We start from the raw sequence: 14,243 nt of genomic DNA on the forward strand, positions 1-14,243 counted from the left end.
AGGGTGAGTCAGTCAGTGCATGGCAGTATAGTCCACAATAAACTACACGAGTCTACCCACTATTATTTTATAATAGAAGATTAATCGATAATATTTATTGAAAAAAACTTAAGCTAAAATCAGGACCAGTGTGGACCAGTGACCACATCAACCAAACAATCATACGTTTGTTGCTCCACTTTCATCCCAGCAGTTGACTCAACACATAAGCATATTTTGAGACGTTCTGGTTAAACAGTACAGTCAGTGACTCTTGCCATCGCTTTGGATTTTGTGAATTGACTCCCCTGTCCTGTCCGAGCACAACTGTGACAGCGTCTCCCATAGGACGAAAGTTTTTTTGCCTCAGCCAATCGTCGCGCCCGGCTGCGTACCGGGTGTACCCTCTCCACCAATCACAGCCGGGAGCGCTGACGGGGAGCGAGAAGAGCTCCGCTACTTGTGACTGTCTCTTCTCACTTTGAACCGGTGTCAACAAACAACAACAACAATATTTTCATCCTAATGCTACGCAGCTTTGGCAACCACATGTCCAAGAGCCTAAACACTGGCGAATAAAACCGAGGAGACCGACAAGCTAACTCTTATTGACGCCCCAAAATCAAATTTTCTTGTTTTTTTGTCGACATATTTGACTCCTCGGAGGGTTGTGATTATCCCGGGACACTGGTGCTCGGCTGTGGCCCGGCTGAGGCTAACCCTGACCGAGGCTAACCCTCCAGGAAACTTCCTCAGAGGCGAAAAGGCAACTTCAGCGACGTCCCCCAGCTATAAACTCGGTGTTGGAGCAGCAAACCTCCCCGTCAGGAGGAGGTATCTGAAGGCAGAGGGGTGGTGGAGGTATGACTGCGTTGGCGGGGTCAATACCCAGGATGATGCGACCCACGCTGGCTCAGAACTACCCCCGCAGTGGCTTTCCTCTGGAAGGTAAAACATCACATTGGCAAAGGGAAAGTTACAACCCTGGATGTTGACGGAAGATATTTGGCTTTCAGGGCTAGTTAGTCAACTGTTGCTTTTATGTACCTTTCATCCAAACCTCGGCTTAAAAACACAGAGCTTGTACTGTTATAAGACCTGAAAGTTAGGCTACAATGTGACTTGACTGGGAGCTGAACTGACAATCTATTCATTTTTTTATCGCTATTTTGGTGGCTTATTTTACTGTGTTTTGCCCATATTTTTTGGTTTAGCAACTTTTAGTGGACTACTTGAAATAATTAACAAATTTTGTAGTTGTTTCGATGCGATAATTGGGTACCACTCGGTACAGAAAGACTTCCCTTACAAATGATTTATAAACGGTTCATAATGAGCTAATTAATTAGGTTGTAAAGACTTTATAAATCATTAATAAGCTGTTACAGCACATTAGAGAAAAGGACAACAGTGACTTTTGCTTGCCAGATAGAGAGCCCGCATTTATCTGTACTGTTCAGCCTCAGATCTCATTGCTTACTTTGTTTTCTCCATTAGCAGCGTTTATATCTTCATCATAAATTTCTTAACATACTACTAACATTTAACCACCGTCAGCATATCTGAACAGCCCAAAAGTTTAATTTGAACAAATTATCAGATTCATACACTGAGGCTCATGCAATACTGTTTACCTTCACATTTTCAGCATGCACCGTTTTACACTTTACAATAAGTCTCCCTGTGCCAAATTTAAATGGTAGTGACGCATTAGATTACGGATCTTGCCAATCGGTGAGCCCACAATGACGTATGAAAACTGTTTTATAAGTTGTTTATTAATGATTGTGTTTACAACCCAATTAATAACCACTTATTTAAGCCATTTATGAGGTTAGTCTTGTTGTAAAGTGTTAACGACTACTGTATAACTTTGTAGCTATAAGTTACTGCCTAAAATGTAATAATCTTAAGATTTACTCTCGGCTCTTTTGGAGCACACAATTATAATATCTTGTTCTTGTTATATTCAGTTGCATCTGGGGTCTGTTAAAACTTCTCCTCCTTTATGTTGTGTAGCCTATGAACAGCAGCATGCACTGCATTACTTTAGTGACACATTCCTCTTATATTTTGATTAAATGTAGTGTCTACCCCGTTGGGTCAAGGCCGAGTGAACCAGCTCGGAGGAGTTTTCATAAATGGCAGACCTTTGCCCAACCACATCCGACATAAAATCGTGGAGATGGCCCACCACGGCATCAGGCCTTGTGTCATCTCGCGACAGCTCCGGGTCTCCCACGGCTGCGTGTCCAAAATCCTGTGCCGGTACCAGGAGACAGGCTCCATCAGACCCGGAGCCATTGGTGGCAGCAAACCCAAGGTATCAGAGACTCCTGTACCAACACTTGTATGTGCAGAATTGTAAAATGTATAAATCATTTGGATCTAAATTCATACATTGAATGCTTAATTGTTAAAATATGTGAAATAGTTTATTTTAAAGTATAAATGAAATGTATGCATTGTGCCCCAAGGGCCACAACAAAGTGAATAAACACTGCGACTCTTCTGACCTTTGAAGCAGGGGACAACGCCGGACGTAGAGAAGAGAATAGAAGAATACAAGCGGGAAAACCCGGGTATGTTTAGCTGGGAGATTCGGGATAAATTACTGAAGAATGGGATATGTGACCGCAACAACGTTCCTTCAGGTAAAAAAAGACAGAAATAAATGATTAATAATAAGAGTAATTCTTATTATATTATTATAGTATTGTATATAATAATAATAATAATAATAATAATAATAATAATAATAATAATAATAATGAATATACTATTAGCAGCAGTAGTAGTAGTACTCTTATTAGTAGTACTATATATTTTTTTTCCACTTAGATTTCATCTGTTAAAATATAGAATTTATTATTTTCTAACTCAACAGGTCATTATATGGCCTACTAAACATGAATTTATTCGATTATGTATTATTAAAAAATAATAAGTAGGGTGGGAAAAAAAAATCACAAATCTGATATATCTACCGTTCCTTTCAGTGTTTGGATTTTTATAGGATTTTAACAATTTTATAACTCTAATTTATTATTCATTTCACATAAATTCCCATTAGTAATATAATATATGAATGTAGTGCCAATTAATACTTTGTGAGTAACATTGGGCTATTTTTTAATTAAGTAATTTCCACTTTCTGAACGAACTTTTACAGTGAGCTCCATCAGTCGCATCATGCGGAGTAAGTTTGGTGGAAAAGGTGACGAAGAGGAGGACGAAGACGAAATCGAGAAGAAAGAGCTGGAGGACAACGAGCGGAGGGCCAAACACAGCATCGAGGGCATCTTAGGAGACAGATGTGAGTGAGCTGCTCCAGTTATTGTGGCTGATGTGGGAGAAAGTAGTTGGCACTTAACTTTAGCTGGGGGTTATCTTTTTTATATCAGTGACCCCACACGCGTTAGAGCCCAGCGGAGTCTTGTTTGATCAGATACCATCTCAGTGAATCCATATGGGAAGATTTTTAGTATTCGATTTCTAATCTGTACTTTAGAAAATATATTTGCACAGTGAAGGTGAAAATTTTGCAGGCTGTCTATTCACACATGTTCTGTAATTGGAACAGTTTAGAGTGAATTAAATTATAGATGAACACAATCCCATTTTGCAGGGAAACCTCCTCAAGAAATCTGTGAAACTCTAGTCCTCAGCCTCCTCCAACCTGTTGATTGCTTTTGAGCAGCGTGTAAAGGAGAATGGTTTTATTTAGTCGTATAACTAGCCTCCATGTGAAGTTTTAGCATGCTGTAAAGTTGTTGGATGGGGGTGGAAAGTGCGTGTCGTCCTTTGTTAGGAATTCTTTATCGCCCATATCTCTCCGGCTAATGCTTTTCCCATGAGGCCACACCGTAAATCAAACAGCAGGTGATGGCTCTTTGCGGGAAAGGAGAGTGTGCAGTTGGTGTGTGTACGTGTGCGAGGATGTGTGTGTGTGTGTGTGTGTGTGTGTGTGTTCAGCAGTGGTTTCAAAGCACTGCAGCATGTTATAGCAAGTCTGCACATTAGGATGCACATATTTTGAAAACTCTTTTATCCTTGTTTACGCAAATTATTGAGACAATCCTTCCACAACATTATAATCTCATCCAATACATTCAAGTGTAAAACATGCTCTTGCTCACACTTCTGTTGCTGTTTGTTTATAGTTTGGCTTACATTTAATGCAACAAATCAATTTTTATGTGTGTTTCCAACAGGCAGCGTCCACTGTAAAAAGTGACCACCTATACAAGCTATCCAGTTTTACATTTAGTTGAAGTTCATAGGTATTTTCTTTTAATTAAGTAAAATAATTCTAAATGCATAGTTATTACTAGTTAAATAGTTATTCTTTTCAGTGCATTTATGTTTTTTTAAACTTGCTCTCTACTGTGTTGAAACGAAACAAATTCATTTTTTTCAAAGTGACTTACATGAGAAACAAGTCGAATTGTCTCATTCCATCAGAGAGTTTATTTTTGAAAAAAAAATTAATGAAGGAAAAGAAAATTTATTTATTTATTTATTTTTTATTTTTTAACAGTACAGGTCCGTCCAGTTTTTGGTAAAAACTGTATGGTGCCGAGTGTGTTGCAGGCCAAGGAATAAAACATGCCATATTTTCTTCATTTCCCTCATTGCAGTTCCACAGACAGAAGCCTAATTGGAGATTTGAAAGCGGTTTAGCTACATTGGGTCTAATTAGCCTATTTTGAATGCCACGACCTTATTTTTCGCCTATTCTTTAGAGTGGGAATAGGACATGCTTGCCTACTCCTTAGATGTGGAACTTTCCAACTCATTTTAACCTCTTTAATGGATACCTTGTCGTTTTAAAGAGCTGGATAACAGTTGTCTCGCCAGTGAGTTTGTGTCTTTGTAGAAACAAATCGCGCTGTCAATGTGCCTCTCGTCATTTCCTCGTTGAAATATATTTAAATATTTTTCTTTTCACCCTGGAAAATGTAATTATACCTTTCCAGGCAAGCTCACAAGTTCCGGTGTGTGCCAGCAAAATTGATCAGGGTCAGAATAATTCCTGGGAAAAACACTGGAGGTGTGACAATAAACCTTTTTCATGGCAGCCATATATATATATATATATATATATATATATATATATATATATATATATATATATATTTGGGAAACACTGATTGACTTTTCTCAACCAACTGATTAATCGAGAAAATAATCAATAGATAGTTGACAATGAAAATAATCATTAGTTGCGGTCTAATTAAATATTTCACGTTTTAACACTTAAGTTTGTCACCTAATAGGACTATTTTAACACCTCCGCTTCTCGCAGCAGAGACTAAAAGCTCCCCAAAATCAGCTGTTCAAATTAGGGATGCACCAATATGATCGGGTATACTGTGCACACGTGCTCATATCCATGATCATAAAACGTATCTGATACTACCACACTCAATATCAATTTCTTAAACACGAGCAATTTGATAAAACTAGAGAACCAACACATGCAGAGTTCAAGGAGTTTGCTAATGTTAACAGTGGAAGACAGCAACAATTCGTTACAATTAGAAAGCAAGGAAAATATGATGAAAATAAAACATGTTTTTTGAAGTCACTGTGAGAAATATAACGTCATTATTAAGTACTCATATTGGTACTCTATATCAGCAAACATAAGCACGTTCTTGGTCTGAAAAATATAGATCTAGCTCTAGTTCAGATGTATGTTCAATACTTTTCTCTTCATTTAAAACAGATGAAATGTCAGCATTTAGCCTGCACCATTTCCCTGTTGGCACTTCTTCGTCCCTGCATCAGTAGAGTAGGGGAGGAGAGATAAAGGACTCTAGTCTGAGGAGACAAAATGTCCCCCAGATGAGTTGATCAAACATTTGTTCAACGGTCTCCAAGTCCTTACAAAGACACGCCTCGCGCGCACAACGGGACGCTCGCGGATGAACTTGGGAGACAAAGGCGCGAGAGTCTATTTGACGCTCACGCTTGGGCTGCGCGCGGACAAAAGGCCAGCTTGGAAACAGCTTTTAAAGAAGAAGAAGAAGAAGAAGGCAACCTGTTTATAATTCAGCCGGAGAGAAAGAAGGGGAGAGGAGAGCTCCTTCACAGAAAAGCCCGACAAAACACACTATGAGGCCGCAATGAAGGATGAATTATTCAGGGAGCGCTCCGGCACGGTTTAGACCGAGAGAAAATGGCCGTTTTCACCTACAAAATGTTTCCTTTTTGGCTCGGCTAAAGAAGCCGACTGCCATTCAGAATGACAATTGAGGCCTCTGAAATCCACTCACGTATTGACCAAGGATACGTGCTCGCCCCCAAACCGTATGTACACGCAGTTACACACGTGTACGCGCACAAATAGTTAAACTTGCACGTAACAAAATGTGGGATCTAATATGAGGAAAGGCGCATGTTTCCTGAGAGTGGACACACGTATTTGACAAGCAGAGAAAAAAACTGACAAGCAAGTAAGAAACATATGACACAATTTTTTCAGGGGTGTCAAACATACGGTCCGCGGGCCACAACAGGCCACGGTCATTATTCCACACCAGAATCTAAAGATATTGTGCTAAACATATTTCACCAACTTAAGTACATTTTTTTAAAATCAGACTTTTAATTTAAAAAATATTGGTGGAGACATGTTGTTACAGCACAGTCAAAACTTTTGTAGCCTTTGTAGTAATTTGTGGGGCAGGCAATAACTTCTTCCTCATTAGCTTCCTCTTTAGTTGATGATGAGTGATGCCAGCATTAACACACAGGAGTGCAGAAGTACAGGAAATTAATTAAATTAATTTCTTGAAGTTGTTCAATTCACAAGGAAGTAAAATACTGTGTTATTACAAAATATATAAATGTTTTGGGGCTTTGTAGATCTTGGACATAGTTGAAATTGTACTTATTTTTCTCAGACATCTCAAGTTTTTCATCATTTGTCTTGTAAACAGATGGTGCATTAATTATGAACATTTTCAGCCTGTACTTGTACTTCTTTACACCAAAAAAAAAAGGGAAAAATTAAGATGACTTAAATTATAGGTTATTATGCAATGGTTTTACTGGTCTGGCTCACTCTTGATATCATATTGGGCTGTGTCCTGTAAACTAAAATTATTTAGATTCTCTGCTGGCTCTTTGTATAAATTATACATCCATCTTGTGGCGAGTCTCTGCTGGGTTTTTATATAAATCATACATACATTTTGTGACTTTTTTTTCTGATGGCACTTTGAATAACTCTTTTTCTATGAATTCTTCTGCCCTGTTGCATTTCTGAATCCAGTGCTTTAAAAAGGAAAAGGCAACATTGTCCGAATGAGCAGCCTGTGTTGAAGCTTAATTGACGTGTGTGTCATAATATTCAGACTGTAACTGCTCAAGAAAACAAAGTGGCCTTCCCCGCCTGGAAGAATGATGTTAATAATACAGCGAGTCTGAAACTCATGATCTAATATTGATTCTTTGATGAGTCCCCGGCCTTGCCCCCTTGAACATTAATAATGTCTCCTAAATGATGTCGATATTGTGCTATGTCACATATAATGACGGACGGAGTGTATTAAAGAGTGTTTTTAGTGAATGGGGACCAATGTTCTCCCCGGAGAGCCTCGCTCTGGCCCGGAGCGCAGCTTCACAATGGGGGCCCCGGCCACCCGTCCGTGCGCTGCGCACAACTCCGAAAACACCCCCCCCCCCCCCCCCCCTCCCTGCCCCGCTCCACCCCCCTTCTCCACCACTTGCTCCCCAAATCTCTTCAAGCAGATTAAATCGACTCTTTTATTTCATCTCACTTTCATCTGGAGAGCAACACCGCCCCTCTCCCTCTGTTTCCTACTCTGTCTCTGTGTTTCTCTCAGCCTGCGGCGCTCAGCTCGTCTCATATCTGGGCTGCATCCTCCGGAGCGCACAAAGGAAAGTCAGTCCACTTCCATAAAGTTTCCAATTAAGTCCTTCACGAACCTCTTGCAGTTCGATTATAAACATATTTAATTATAGTTTCAAAATATCATGCCTAAAATGGACTGCACTGACGACATTAGATTAATAGCAAAGCCTTTTATTTAATTTAAATTTTATTAGTTACACTGGCCACCACCTTTATTTTGGATACTTGTAAAACTGTCTGCTTTGGAACTAGAACTGTAATCATTACTTTTTAATCTGCTATGAAATGAAGCCTAATTATTTTGATAATTGATTTATCATTTCATTTTTCTTAAGAAAAAAAGAATGTCTGATTTCAGCTTCTCAGATGTGAATATTTTTGTATTTTTTTACTCCTGTGTAACAGTAAACCGATTATCTTTGGTTTGTGGACAAATCAAGACATTTGAGGACGGGCTTTAGGAAACAGTGATGAACATTTCTCAGAATTTTCTGACATTTTATGCACTAAACAACTGATTGATTTATCAACAAAATAATTGACAGATTACTTGAAATGATGAAAATAATCATTAATTGCTGCCCTACTTGGAACAACATATACATTTGTGGTAACTTTTTAATACAAGACATCCTGATTTATTCATTTAATTATTTATCAGCAAACTGAATAAACAACACCAGTATATTTAAATTAGCAGATAAATAGGCTAACCAAAACTTTTTCATTTACCTGTTGGATACTTTTCTTGATTAGCTTTCTTGAACGACTGTTTTAAGTTAACGTTTAAAGTTCTGGTTATAATCAAATGTGAGTGAATACAGCCTGTTGATTAATTATAAAATATTGAATTTTAGTCATTAGGGCTGCAACTAACAATGTTTTCCATGATCAATTAATCTGTGGATCATTTTCTTGACCAATCAATTAGTTGTTTGGTCTATTAAACGTCAGAAAATGATGAAAAATGTTGAACACTGTGGCCTTCACCCCAAGTGGATGTCCTAAAATGTCTTGTTTTGTCCACCACCCGAAGTTATTCAGTTTACTGTCATAGAGGAGTAAAGACATCAGATAATATTCACATGTGAGAAGCTAAAATCAGACAATTTAACTTTTTCTTATAAAATGACTTGATGATAAGACATGACATGATAATGATTAATCAATTATCAAAATAGTTGCTAACTAACCGATTGATCGACTAATCTTCACAGCTTTAGTAATAATTAAAATGTTGTCTTTGGCATATACATTTTCTTCCAAATCCTCATACAATAGCCAAAATAAGTTAAACTAGAAAGGAATTCATAGTCAAACATCCCCACCCTCTCTCCCTTTTTGTTGAAATCTTTATATATTTGGCAGTACCGTTGGCCCTGCAGGCCTGTTGCTGGGCTGTACCAAACTCCCAGCGTCATAGTAATTAACCCTGAAGACAAAGTTAATGATTAAAACAGTCACGGTGTCCCCGCCTCCTCCCTCCTCCTGCTTCACATTTTCACAGTGTATCTTTTAGAGTCCATACTTCGTTAGGTGAAATTAGCCAGATAATACAGAGGAGCCTTGTTGAGGGCCAATACATTTCCATTTAGCCCAGCCGCGTGTGTGCACATGCATATGCACACACACACACACACACACACACACACACACACACACACACACACACACACACACACACACACACATACACATTCCACTCTGCAATGCAAACAGTCAAAGGGATAACTTTATTTGGTGAAAGGGGATCCTGGAAAGGGCTAATTGAATAAGCCCGGGATCTTTGAAAAACCTCTACCATGGTGAGCGCAGTCATCATGTCATAATTAGGTTTATTGAGGCGCATTCCTTCAATCTGCCTCCATTCCCCCGGGCTCATTGTATCCAGGGCCCAGGCCAATGGCCAGGGGACAAAAGGGAACCGTGAGCAGACAATACATGAAAGAGCCATAAAGATTTAGCTGGCTTTGTCACAGAAACGGAGTAGGACTTTGTTTGTGTAAATAATGTGAGTGAATGAGGAACTTGGGTTTCTCTGCCACTTGGGGTGAAGGATGGCGTGCTGCAAATGTAATATGTGGGCACACACTGGACCTGTGCCAGGGCAGAGAAGAGGAGGAGGAGGAGAGGAAGGAGAGGACTGAGGGAAGAGAAGTGATAAGAGGAGGAGAGGGAGCAGAGGTGGAGGCAGAGAATGAGCTGAGAGCACAGAAGGTCTGGTGTGTTTAGTGTGTGAAGATGGTGTTTGCAGAGTTATTTGGGTATTTGCTAAGTTCTATACCAAGGAACTTTAATATTTTATTGTATTACACGGAGAATGAACTTTTTATAATCTAACATGTTATGTGAATGATTTCAGTAAGTTGTAAAGCTAAGGTAAATTAATTAAAAAATAATTAATAAATTAATCAGTAAATCAATTGACAGAAAAATAACAGACAACTATTTTACCCTTTAGGTAATTTTTTCTCAGCAAACTGCCCCAAATCTGATGGTTTTAGCTTCTCCATTGTGAGGATTTGGTGATTTTATCCATTAAAAACTTAAGGTATTGGATTCAGACAAAATAAGACAGATGATGACACTTTGGACTTTTTAATCTGCATTTTTAACAATTTCCAAACATTTCATAGACCCAATGATTAATCGAATGATGGAGAAAATAATCAGCTGACTAATTGATAATCGTCAGTCATGTGAATCATTAGTTGTTGCTGTGATAAGCTGCCAGTTTCTGTTTCTGTCTCATCAAATCTGACAAAGACAGAAGCGATAAGCTCTCGATGGATCTTATAATAGCTATTGGCAATTGCTGGCCTGAGCCAAGTGTCTGGTGAAGAGAGCTCTGTCTGTCCGCTGAAAGAATGAATGTGTCACTCAGAGAGTCCCTGGGCACGAGGGCAAAAGGGGGCACGAGGGCCAAGTGGCGAACACCAAATCACTCTCCTCTACCCCGGGGCTCTCTCTGCCTCTCTGTCCCTCTCTCCTCATCCTCACTCCTCCCTCTCTTGTGAGTTTTTTCGAATAAGCTCATGCATGATGACTATTCAAGCATGAAAACATAGTTATCTGCAAATGAATGGCTGCTCTATGCTTCATTAAAGCCTCTTTTTCCTTTCACACTCTTATTGTGACCCTCTGATATCAATTCAAAGGGCAATTAATGAATGCACACCAACTTTGAAGTCAGGGTGATTTCGGAGAGGGAGGGGGCATGTGCGTGTGTGTGTGTATGTGCATGTGTGTGTATGGGGGAGGGGGCAAAGGGGTATTTGGGGTATTCCCCCTTCAAGACCCGCTGTAGCGCCCCAGCCTTCACCCGTGATGGACTAGCCACATTGAGCTGAGAGTGAACGAGCCCCAAAGACGGTTTGAAGGGAGTGAAAGAGTGAAAAGGCCCAGCGAAGGTCAAGTAGAATGGCTCGCCTTAGAATAAGGCCCCTCTTTATCTGCTGCGAGTATGCACTATAGGCACAACAGCTGGGGGGAGAGGAGGGGGGAGAGCTTGTTTTTTAATGTGCATGAGTGTGTTTGTGTGCACGCTTAGAAATAAGGGTTCCAAAAGGGTTCTTGAAGGGCTGAGGTTCAGCACAGAACTAGCTGCTTCTGAAGAACACTTTTTTGAAGAAAGGGTTCGTCAAGGGTTTTTTGTAAGACAAGAATCATTTCCATCCAAAGAACCCTTTTTGTCAGAAAAAGTTCTTTGAGGATCGTGTAAGAACTTTTTCATCAAGGGTTCTTTGTACCATCATCATCATCAAACTCCCGGAATATCAAAAGACTCTTTGCAGAACGCTTTGATACCACTGACACCAATATTAAAAGGTTCCTGGGAGATCCCCCTGAATGTGTTCTAGAGAAAACCCCCGGAATGTAAAAAGGTTCTTGATAGAACCACCTGAGTGGTAACTAGATAAAACCATTTAATTATTATTAGGTTCTCAGTAGAACCTCCCTGGCTGGGTACTTGATAAAAACCTTGGGAATATATAAAGGTTCTTGGTAGAACCACCTTGGTGGGCTCTTGTTATCACCCTTAAAAGGTGGTACAGTTCTGGATAGAATTCCCAGTGTGAGTGAAACCATTACACCATAGAAGGGTCCTCTGTAGAACCTCTCATAGGGGGTTCCAAGAGGAAAGTCATATAAAAGGTTCTAGCGGGAACCAAAAACGGTTCCCCTATGGGGACAAGCTGAAGAACCTTTTATGTTTCTAGTTAGAACTTTTATTTCTGCGAGTGTGTGTTTCTGAGAAAGTAAGGAAGAATGTGAGTGTGTGTTTTCCCCTCATGCATCTGTGTGATTGTGAGCATAGCTGTTTTTAATGTCTGTGTATGTGAGTGTGTGTATGTGTGTGTATATGAGTGTGTGTATGTGTGTGCATGTCAGTATGTGCGTGTGTGTGTTTTGGGGTTAGGGTTGAGTGTCAAAGTTTGCAGAGGCCAGCCAGAGGCCAGTAAATGCACCATCTTTGCTGCTGTTGGGGGACAGGCAGCTGTCAATCAGCTGACTGATGAAGCCTGACTTTCATTCACAGCTTTGTTAACTAATTAGCCCAGAGGCTTTTGTGTCGTGTCGAGAAAGAGGCTTAAAATGTGTGTTTATGCTGTAGTCACGCCATGTGGGAGTATAATAACTGATGCGCACCCTCTCAAGCCTGAACGCATCAGGCTATTTTGATAGATATGTGTTTCACACTTGATTATACTGGTCTTCGAGCTTGACAGCATATAAAGACAGACTGATTTTATCCACCAAAATTGTCCAAATAGGTGTATATTTTGTATGATATGCATTGATATGAAAACTTTTTTTTTAAAACATCATTAGGGTAGTAATATTGTTGAATAAGCTATTCTTTTCTAGACATAGAATAACAGTGATTTGCAACATACAAAAAAAGAAGTTTGCAGGCCCAGTTATATCATAATTTTGACATCATGTCCCAGGCCAGATAGATGGGGAAATGGCCTGTTGCCAGGCAGTTTGAGACCCGTGGCCTAACCTATCATGTAAATGTTTAACTAAACTTTGAGATGCACAAGAGATGTGTCATGAGTAACACTGATGAACAGCATCACGTCACGTGAACAGCAGCTCGGATGTGGTGCTAAAGTAGAAGTATTGCACAACTGAGTCCTGTTGGGGGTTTTAATTTCTTCCTTCAGGGGAATCTTTGTTTCACAGTTTGAGCATGATATTTTTTGGCTAGGGAAGCAAAGTGCATCCACACAAATGTACTATTAATGGCTTACTTGTTTAAGAGAGGGAAAAAGACATTATCGCATTGGTATCACTATCAGCATCGGCAGATAGTCGTGGTTGCAGTATTGGTATTGGACATGAAAAAGTGTTGTTGAGCCATACAGTGTAAACCTGCACAAGTTGGCAGTAGTCAAAAGAATTGAGGCAATCGGTTGCCACAATTTTCTTGAGTTCATTAACTTTAAAAGCTGGAGGTTATCAGAGCTTAAATATTTGGAGTTAGCGTTGAATGTACTCTGTGATTACAGTTTAATTAAAATTATTGAGTAAGCCCATTCAGATATTTTCAGTAAATGCAACTAAGGATTTTCATTCACCCATTTAAAAGTTAACACATTATTTTCATTTTCAATAAACTCTGTATAGTAATAAATAATGTAGTTTTTAATCTTTTAAAATATTTGTGGTTTAGAGACCCTTTTCTCTCATTAATTGTAACTTATGAGTTAAAAATACAAAAGAAAGAAAATTCTGCTGGCACTCAACATTTATAAAATTAGTAGAACCTCTAAACAAATGTTTGCACTGCTTGCTACAAATTATTCATTTGAGCATTTGCCTTTACAGTGTATTTTATAATATAAATCTCTAATATAACCCTGTCCCTGACAACCATCATGTCACTCATGCTTATCGCATCACATTTGCTATGTTAGTGAGGTAACTCGCGAGCTATAGTTTGTCAGTAAAATCAGTATCAGTATAGTCACTTTAGGCTGATTGGAATTTTTACTCCCTATTTTCGGTATCGCATCAGGCTCAAAGATCCAGTACTGGTCGGGCTTTACTAAAAAAATGCAGTGTTCAATGAAAATAATCAATTTTGCTCAGGTTTTTTGAATGAATGTACCGCTCTGTGGAACCTGATTACAGGTATTTCCTTGTTCAAACAGGAATTCACTGCCAAACCAGGAGTTCCTTAGTAATATTTACCTGCAAGTTGAGGTTGAATGTAGGAAAGTCAGATCTACACTCACCCATATAACATGAATGCAGCATTATACAGTACATCGCTGCTATTCTAAATGTCTCTCTTCATCTTATACTCACATTTTTACACTAAAATTTCAGAATTTAAATTGCACTGGATCAAATCCTGTCTTTGTTTAAA

General features: G+C 39.2%; 1 protein-coding gene across 6 annotated transcripts in view; it reads left to right on the forward strand.

Moving 5' to 3' along the window:
* Nucleotides 1-465: 465 nt before the first annotated feature.
* The window catches only part of pax3b (paired box 3b), a 39,573-nt gene continuing 25,795 nt past the window's right edge, over nt 466-14,243 (forward strand). For 2 of the 6 annotated variants that reach the window (XM_084717030.1, XM_084717028.1), the window contains exons 1-4: nt 466-927; nt 2,067-2,302; nt 2,504-2,633; nt 3,152-3,295. In XM_084717030.1, coding sequence (XP_084573156.1) covers nt 843-927; nt 2,067-2,302; nt 2,504-2,633; nt 3,152-3,295 — 595 coding nt within the window. In that variant the 5' untranslated portion in view covers nt 466-842. The remainder of the gene's footprint in view (nt 928-2,066; nt 2,303-2,503; nt 2,634-3,151; nt 3,296-14,243) is intronic. The other 4 variants (XM_084717033.1, XM_084717031.1, XM_084717029.1 and 1 more) reach the window with 3 other exon arrangements.

This window comes from Lutjanus erythropterus, chromosome 4, assembly GCF_056507025.1.
Source record: "Lutjanus erythropterus isolate fLutEry1 chromosome 4, fLutEry1.hap2, whole genome shotgun sequence".
NCBI classification, from domain to species: Eukaryota; Metazoa; Chordata; class Actinopteri; order Lutjaniformes; family Lutjanidae; genus Lutjanus; species Lutjanus erythropterus.